The following is a 9,767-nucleotide window of genomic DNA, read 5'->3' on the forward strand; positions in this document are numbered from 1 at the left end:
ATGTGGAAGCTTTGGAAAGGGTGCAGAGGAGATTTACTAGGATGTTGCCTGGTATGGAGGGAAGGTCTTACGAGGAAAGGCTGAGGGACTTGAGGCTGTTTTCGTTAGAGAGAAGAAGGTTGAGAGGTGACTTAATTGAAACATATGAAATAATCAGAGGGTTAGATAGGGTGGATAGGGAGAGCCTTTTTCCTAGGATGGTGACGGTGAGCGTGAGGGGGCATAGCTTTAAATTGAGGGGTGAAAGATATAGGACAGATGTCAGAGGTAGTTTCTTTACTGAGAGAGTAGTAAGGGAATGGAACGCTTTGCCTGCAACGGTAGTAGATTTGCCAACTTTAGGTACATTTAAGTCGTCATTGGATAAGCGTATGGACGCACATGGAATAGTGTAGGTTAGATGGGCTTGAGATTGGTACGACAGGTCGGCACAACATCAAGGGCCGAAGGGCCTGTACTGTGCTGTAATGTTCCATGTTCTATGTTCTAAGGTTATAAACTTGGTGAATAAAATTGTCAGTGCCTGATTGAATTTGAATTCAAATTCAAATACTGTTCTGTTGAATAGCTTGGTGCTAAATGTTCGGACCTGAGCTGCAGATATCCATGAATTTTTGGGATTAACTAGCCCTGAAAGATAGCTGATTTTTAAGATCAGATGATATAATCTTTGTGGATACATGAAGTTCAAATTCTGTCAAGGTGATTGAACTTTTACACAACTCCAGATTGAAAAAAGTGGTAAATGATGATTTGAACATTGTGTGCATATCAAAAAGATGTGCTGCATCAGTTAACAGTTTAGTTTCATATTAAAAAATTGTAACATTGATTTTCAGCAAAAAGAAGTGGTGATGTTGATAGATAATTAGACAGATGACGCAGATAGATGATTATTTTCTCAACTAGTAGTAGATATTTTGCCAAAACAATTGATATTGTGGCCACAGACAGTTGGAAAAATGAATAAATCAGAATATTGTGCTGATAGATCTTTGATCAAGCTTTCAGTCTCGTGCCCTATCTTTGTCCATAGATCAGTATCATTGTTGTTTCACAACTTTCTGTGAAGCGTCGTTGGAAATTTTGAATATTAAAGACACGTTAGAAATTGTAGTTGTATGAAGTTTTTGAAGTACGTGGAAAAGAGAGCTGCTAAATTAGTTCCAAAGTAGCTTTGTGTAAAGGCTAATGAGGGAATATTCTGTTGCAGAATATTGGAAAAGGCAAACGACCAGTTGATGACAAGGGGATGCTTGATCGAAAAAGGCATTGCTGTAATAAATTTTAAAAATGCCTGGTGCAGATTAGATGCAAAGAAAGTTACCAAAGAACGGTAACATAAAAATACTGTGGCTACAACAGCATGTCAGAGGTTCAGAATTCTTCAGCGAGCAACTCGCCTCAAAGCCTCTCCATCCACTGCAAAGAAGTAGTGTGATGGAATCCACTAGCTTTGACTGCTGCTAGAATGACACTTAAGCTTGACACTGCCCAGGACAGAGCAGCCCACTTGATTTGAAACTACATCACAAACATTCAGTCATTCTACCACGTGTACTTAGAATTAGATTCTCTTGTCACATGTACGTAAGTATAGGGATACAGGAATACAGTGAAAAGAGTAAGAAAAGGTTGCCATTTCTGGCATCACCTTGGGTACAAAGGTGCTAAGATACAAAATCTTAGGGATAAATAAGAAAAATAAAGAAATCAAGTTCAGCATTATAGTCCTTCTAAAACAGGAAGAGTGAGGTTTTAAAAACAAAAGGAGCACAGGACTCCACACTGGACCTCAACTCGGGTCCTTGCTGGCCTTCATTTTGAGGCTGGGAGTCCACATTAGGCTTCCCCTCAAGGCCAGGAGTCCCATGAGTCCATGCTGGGCCTCACTTTCAGTCTGTGCTGGGCAGCAGTCTGTCCCATCTACAAGACATACTGTAAAAATTCACCAAGTCCCTCCAGCACTTTCCAACCCTGTAACCAATGCTAACTAGAAAGACAAGAACAGCAGATGTATGGGAATACCACCACCAGCAATTTCCCCTCAAAACCATTCACCGTCCTAACTTGGAAATGTAATATTCTTCCTTCAGTGTCACTGTGTAAAACCCTCCACCTCACTCCCTAAAAGTACTAAATTGTTTCCAGCAGTTTATGGTAGCAGTTCACCATTACCTTCTGGTGGGCAGTAGAGAAGAACATTAAATGCTGGTAATCTCAGCAATGACCTCAATCTCTAAATTTTATTTTTAAAATTATGGATAGAAACCTTCTTTTAGCAGTGAGGTTAATGATGAATTGGTATGGGTCTTCTGCTGATGATTTCGTTAGTGATAATAGGTTTTATTCTCTGACAGTCTAGAGGGTAGGTATTCAAAATTAGAAATGCAATTCGATACGTCCAAAGCTCAGAATTAATGATGATAGGTTTAAGCTGTTAATCCATTGCTGAATTCAACTTCTAACTTATTTTCCTCTGCATAGGCTGAAGTAACAGAAAATCAAACTGCATCTATGATGGATATTCTTTTTGAAATGGGATTTTGTGACCGACAACTAAATATGAAACTGCTCAAAAAACATAGCAACAATCTTGTTGAAGTCGTCACGGAACTTCTCCACATCAATGAAAATGACTGGCATGCTAATCGACACTGAATATATATGATTACATGGATCACTTCTTAGTTAACATTGAGCTGCCACTTTTTTTTGCACAATAGCAGTAATCAAGGATAACATGACAATGTTAATATTCTAAGAATTCATTTACAGTGAAGTGCTCCATTGCATTAGCACGGAATTCATTTATTATTGAGAAAAATGATGTGCTTGTTTTCTCTATTTCATATTAATCCGCAATTCACTTCTTAGTGTGGGTTTTTATAAAGTCAAAGCCAGAAGAAACACAGCTCAAGATGTTTGTCAGTCTTTGAGTCTGTTTAATTATTTTTGGAAACTGTTGTTGATATCCTCAGAAAATAATACGTTAAACACCTCTTTGCATTGCATCGTCATGTATATATTTGGTTTTGGAAAAGCGATATTACATGAGGGTACGATTCTGCATACAGTTAAACACTACGGTAAATCTGTATCAATGCAATGTGTATATTAAGGACACATTGTCTTGAACGTGCTTTTTTTAAAGTGATTCTACCAGGGAAGAACATTCTAGGAGCATATTGTACCCATTTAGACAGATACAATTGAAACTTTGTTTTACATTTTGCTGTATAACTCAAATATTTAGTGGCTGAAACATGCATTAACAATAATAGCATTTGCTTCAACCTTTATTCATTTAATGAGCAGGTCTGCTAGTGTTAAAGATATTATTTTGGACTGTGCAAAAGTAGAATGTTCATATGTGTCTGTGCATGGTCAGTTGTTGTACTTGATAATTTCTTAAGCAGCCACAATGTGCATAACACATTATTAGTCATAATCAGACTATTTTTAAGCGTTAATCTGATGGAGGTAGGAAAAGCTTAATTTGAAAAAGAATTCTCTGCTGGAATTGGATAAAAATTACATTTTCTTAAGCTTTTATTTATGCTTTCCTCAACTGGTTCATGGAAGTTATGCATTTTCCAATAGTCATTGTAGCTTTAGTTGACAGTCAGTGTATGCTTCTGAGGTCTGGTGTCCTCAGTAGTTTAGTCTCAGCTATATTTCAAAGCTGACATTTAATATTCTAATGATCTAGAGGTGTTTTGTGTCCAGTTTTTAGTAGCAACATACAGTAACGTTTGGTTTAAATCTGTCAATAGGGCTTTGAAATATGAGTCTCTTAATGGTACTTTTTTCTTTTAGGACTGGAGTATATTGAGGGTTTTGTATTGATCCAATTGCAGATAATTCCAGATTTGTAGGAACCAGCTTTAGCATGTATCAATCCATGCAATATTATAATTCTCACCCCAAGTATGCCAGCTGTGTTTTTTTGGTCTATAAATGTGGTACTACTTTGTGTTATTCGTTAGTTAAATGTTTCTGATAAAACTTTGGTTGATACAGTTGTGATTTGAAGAATTCTACTGGTATTGAGACTCCTCTTGAGCTGTTTGCTCATTGTGAGCTTTCTAGCAGTTACACAGTTAGATTATTGAAAGGTACCAAACATCTATATAATTGTTAACTTTTACACGCATACCCAAAGGTGGAAATGCATGGCTATATGTGTAATACCAACTGTTCTGTTACTTAAGATAAAAACCTCTAATGACTCCAAAATCTTCACGTCTGACTTTCTCTGTCTTCCTTTTCCCCTCACCTATGAAGAAAAAAACTTGATCTGCTCAAACAATTGGTTTCTGTGACTGAATTGGTAAGCAGTGATTAAGACATTTTTGATGAGGACATCTGTAGTTCAATTAATTAATAGTTTAAAAAATGAAACGAGTTTTAGACGATGAAGTTTTCATGGTTTGGAATTAATACAAATATTATTAATTGGTTACAAGTTGGTTTTCAAGAAAATTGTGATCTTTGAGTTGTGCAAAATTTAAATGTTGGTTGTGCTAAGGGAAAGTAAACTAATACTTTAACATAATGTCAGTATAGACATCCAGTGTTCTTGGTAAAAGAACATTTTAGGCAGAGAAGCAACTTGCTACTTTTTTAACTTCTGTATCCTGTAATTAGTGATTAAAAGAAAAGAAGTGCTAGTAAACCTACTTTTGAACACAGTTTATGTTCATCTAGAAAAATAATGTGTGATTGTGTGCATTTTTAAAGCTCTGATTTACAATAATAGCATCATATTTAAGTTTTCACTGTAGAAGTCTAAATTTTCAAGATTTGCTAAATACTTTTAGTATCAATTTCAGCTTCATTGCTGCCAAGATGAAATAAACATTAAAATAAGCATTAAAAGCAACAAAAAGATAAAATTAAATATGTTTGGACTTGATTTCTGTATTTGCCATTTCTAAATAAGGATCTGATCTGGAGGATACAACAATATTTACAGTTTTGGTGGATATTTTGTAGTAGTTAGGAATGTCTTGTAATGCTTAAAATTGTGTTCACCGTAGTTGCTATTGAAGTTGTCCATTCAGTAAATTGCAGTGCTATAGTACACAATATGTTCGATGGTTGAAATGGACATCCTGGACTTTCTGTTATAAATTATGTTCTACAATTTTACTCTATACTGCAAGCTTTTAAATGTCATGAGTACTATGCTGTACTGAATTGTGTGTTGCTGTTTCTTTCAGATAATTGTGTGGCCCAGTCTAGAATTCTTGAAATTGACATTGTCCTATAGTATGCAAGAAAAAATTGCTGTTTCCCCGTAAACTTGTACTATGACACAATTTGCAAATTAGCTTCAGTTACATTGTAATAGTTTAAAATATACATCCAATTATTATGTACCTTTTTGAAGTAATGCAACTATTATCAGTTAACCTTAAAAGTCAAGTATTCAAACTGTTAGCAAAATGCCAGTATTTTAAGTGGATCTAAAAGTAAAACATCTAATGGTTGATCTAATACTGTATAGGGATTCCTGGTCAACAGGTTTTACACTAACAAGTGGTTTACATGTTTACATAGCTAGTCTTCACAGTATGGTCGGAATGAAGAGTGCACACATGCATTATTCAGTTGATGGGTTCTTCCTTGGTACCATTTCACTTTACAGTTAATGGCTGGTAATCTTACATTTTGGACTAAGAATTGGAGGATAAATCCTCCAATAAAATAAACTGGAGATAAAATTATACTTCCATATTTCAAGGACATAGTGGATATTACATACATAGGAGGCAATTTAACTTTGAATTTCTTCTGTTCATTCATATTCAGCATTCATTCATCCTTTCACATAATTTAACATAACATTCGCAGTATATTAAGATTAAAAAAATTAATGCTTTAGTAACTTCTGATGGCTTCGTTTGCACATTATCTACATTTGCATGTAATTGTCTTAAACCAATTTTAGAATACAGACTTGCTTATTGCTCAACATTCTTTACAGATCTGTATTTTTCTGTCCTTTTAAAATTGATGTAAATGAATTTTGAATCCTAGATAAATGAATCAATAAAAGTATTGTTTAAGTACCATGAGTTCTTGCCCTTAATTAGCTTTTGTTTTAAGCATCTGTAACATCACAAGATGACTGAAATTGAATTGGTGTTCTTCCAAACATGTTCGGGCATTTGTTCTGCACTTCTTGTTTTCATTGGTATTTGTCACTCAACATAGATGTGACACTGGTCCTTGACTGCTATGAAAAATGAGCAGCTTCTAGGCAAACATTGTTTTGAAAGGTAATGTGTTCTTTCAAATATGAATGATGTCCGTTTTCATTTTGTTGTCCTTCAGGAATGTGAGCAAGATTTTATTTGTTTGAAGCATGAATATCTGTGATTTGTTTACTCTCTGTGCAGTGAAGAAAATGCCATCTACTTGTAAAGCCGCTCCAAACTGGGAAATGTTAAGGTGATCCACAATAATTTTTTTTCTTGCTGTACATAGCCACCATGTATACAGAGGAGGAGAGGACCTGCCCTGCCCCTTCCTCATAGGGTCTTACAATTGATTCAAATCTTTTCAACACAAATAAAAGCAACCCTTTCTTTTCCACTTAAGATGTTGGTGTCTATGGCTGTGCCAGTATTTATTACCTGTCCATATTTGCCCTTAAGATGATGGTAGTATGCTCTCTTCTTGAACTGCTGCAATCCATTTGATGTAGGTGTGCCCGCAGTGCTGATAGGGACATCCTTTTTAAGATTTTGACCTAGAGGCACTGAAGGAATGGCAATAAATTTCCAAATCATGTGTGAGTGGCTTGGAGGGGAGCTGCAGGTGGTGGTATTTCCATGTATTTGCATCCCTTGCCCTTCAAGATGGACATAGTTGTGGGTTTGGAAGGTGCTGTCTGAAGTCTCTGTTAGATAGCTCATCTAAGCAAATGGTGAGTCCTCCTTCGCACTCCTGACTTGTGCCTTGTAGATGGTGCACAGACTTTAAGGAGTCAGAAGCTGAGTTACTTGCCACAGTATTTTACTATTAGTCTAGTTCACTTTCTGTTCAATAATAAATCATAGGATGTTGTGAATGGAGGATTCAGTTGTGATAATGTCAAGGCCATTCCACATTCACTAATAGTCCCACATCATCTCTGTAAATGTCACTTTTTGACAGCAATGCTGAATCAAAAACAACAATAAAATCAACATTCTAAGTTAAATTTATAAGCCAAGCTGTACCATTTTCATATAAAATGTCACTATCATTCCATTAATACCTATCCTCCATGTACTTATGTCCCTCTTCTATGCCCTAATAGATTTGGAAGAAAACAGCAAAAGTGTCACATGTTGGGCATCTTGCCATGCTATGTACATATGATCCTAAGCAGCACATGGAGAGACCGCTTCCCCAACCAAAAAGTGGTACAGAGGACAGGACTGCTGGCACTTATTTTCTCCCCTTGGGATGGAAGCCTCACTAGATTGGCATGGAGTAGACATCCAGGTGGAAGAGGATCAGGATTAGCCAAAGAAGATCCAGTGAAGTATGTTGAAGGAGGATGTTCAGGAATGGAATACTTCCTGACTGGAATGACTGCAATATTTCAGAGCTGCTGGCACAGTCTTAGTGTAAATTACCCCAAATGAGACCAGAGGAACAAAATGTAGTTTTTTCTAAGTTCCTCTATATCTGTCAAAAAACAAAATAAACAAAGATATGAATCAACATTATCTGCAAAGTCTCTTCCAGAAGGCAGGATGCAAAGACCACCATTCTTTGTACTTCTGCTGGAGCTGTTGGTCTTGACAGTTGAGTATTGGACTCTGGGCCTCAAGCCACCAAACCTGACTCACTGATAATCTCTGGATTTATTTTATAATATTCCTTCACAGAATGAAGGCATCACTAGCTACGCCAGCATTTTTTGCCCATCCCAAGTTGTGCAGTGGGCAGTTAAGGGTCAATCACATTACTATGGGTCTGGACTCACATGTAGGCCCGACCCAGTAAGGATGGGAGAGCCCTTCCTTAAAGGACACCAGTGAGCCAGATGAGTTTTTCTTGTAATTTGACAATGGGTTCAAGGTCATCATTAGACTCATAATTTCGGATTTATTTTTACATTGGTTTCAAATTCCACCATCTGCCATGTTGAGATTTGAACTCATGTCCCCAAAAACATCCCTTCGTCCAGTGATAATACCACTGGGCCATCACATCCCCTTAATTTTTAGATCATCAACATGAGATCATTGGCAGTCCTCTCAAATGTTGTCTGCTAAATTCATCAGGATAGAGCAATACAAAAAAAAAATTCCTGTATTATCAACTTGATCCTCCCTCCCCAAGAGATGTCTTCAAAATCCCTCAGCTCACTACATAGCTTGGCAATGCCCTTTCTGGAAGTGTACCAAATACCCTTTAAGTTAATACCTGAAAGAAAACCTGGTCAGAAAGCACCCTCCTAAATAAACATAATGTCTGAGTCCAATATCTTGCTACTCAGACTTCAATCTCTCAAATCCCACTACCCCCCCTCTCTCGCACACATACACAGATGTGCGCACGCACGCACACACACACACACACACACACACACACACCCGTAACTGTGGTGACCACTTCCAATGCTTAAACCTCCCAAAGGGAGAATATTGGAACACTCCAATTTCTTTATTTCCTTAATCTCAGTTTCTCATTTTCTAAGAAATATGTAATTTTATTTTTCTTGTCACCATGTAATAACACATTTTAACAGGTTATTATTCATTGAATACAAATAGGCAAATCAATGTAGGGGTGTTTTTTTAAATGAATCATGGAAAATGTGGTTAATAACATGTATATAGATTTTCAAACAATGTTTGCCAAAGTATCACGTAATAGCCTTTTAAGCAAAATTCGAATTAATAATGTAGTGATAGTATTGATACTAAGTTCTCCAAAGATTTAAAAGCAGAATTGTGATAAATGATGCTTTTTCAGATAGGGGCAAAGATAGTATTGTGCTATTTGCTTGCAGTGGATATAAGTTTTTTTTTGACGTACTCAATTTTTTAGATTATTTCAGAAATAAATGTTAGCAGCTGATGTAACATTTAGAAATGCATTAAATTGAAAGATGAAGATATGAATGCAGCAGGCAGTTAACAGGAAATGTTGCAGGTTTTTTTTCCCCAGTTACTTCACACCTCGAAAGCAGGTGGAACTGAAATCTGGGCTAACAAGATGTAGAGCTGGATGAACACAGCAGGCCAGGCAGCATCAGAGGAGCAGGAAAGCTGACGTTTTGGGCATAGACCCTTCTTCAGCAATGGTGGTGCAGTAGCAGTATCTATAGTGCTGAGGCAGGAAGCCCAGATTTAAGAGATAGCAGGAACTGCAGATGCTGGAGAATTTGAGATAACAAGGTGTAGAGCTGGATGAACACAGAAAGCCAAGCAGCATCAGAGGAGCAGGAAGGCTGACGTTTTGCGCCTAGACCCTTCTTCAGCAATCGTCTAGGCCCAAAACATCAGCTTTCCTACTCCTCTGATGCTGCTTAGCCTGCTGTGCTCATCTAGCTCTAAACCATGTTATCTGATTCTCCAGCATCTGCAGTTCCTACTATCTCTTATATCTGGGCTTCCTGCCTCAGTGCTATGGATACTGCTACTGCACCACTAAAGCCTTCAGGGAACTTTTGTTCTATATTTTCAAATCAACCAAATTCTGTGCCCCTGAAGCCAGTGTCTTTGAAAAGGAGTTGCTGGACCTGAAACTTTAATACT

The 9,767-nt window shown here is 37.0% G+C and overlaps 1 protein-coding gene across 6 annotated transcripts in view; it reads left to right on the plus strand.

Annotated features, from left to right (window-relative positions):
- Positions 1 to 6,054, plus strand: part of nbr1a (NBR1 autophagy cargo receptor a) — a 67,143-nt gene extending 61,089 nt beyond the window's left edge. For all 6 annotated transcript variants that reach the window (XM_048560482.2, XM_048560483.2, XM_048560484.2 and 3 more), the window contains one exon: positions 2,488 to 6,054. In XM_048560482.2, the coding sequence (XP_048416439.1) occupies positions 2,488 to 2,661 (174 nt within the window). In that variant the 3' untranslated portion in view covers positions 2,662 to 6,054. The remainder of the gene's footprint in view (positions 1 to 2,487) is intronic.
- The last annotated feature ends 3,713 nt before the right edge of the window (positions 6,055 to 9,767 follow it).

Source organism: Stegostoma tigrinum, chromosome 31 (assembly GCF_030684315.1).
Source record: "Stegostoma tigrinum isolate sSteTig4 chromosome 31, sSteTig4.hap1, whole genome shotgun sequence".
NCBI lineage: Eukaryota > Metazoa > Chordata > Chondrichthyes > Orectolobiformes > Stegostomatidae > Stegostoma > Stegostoma tigrinum.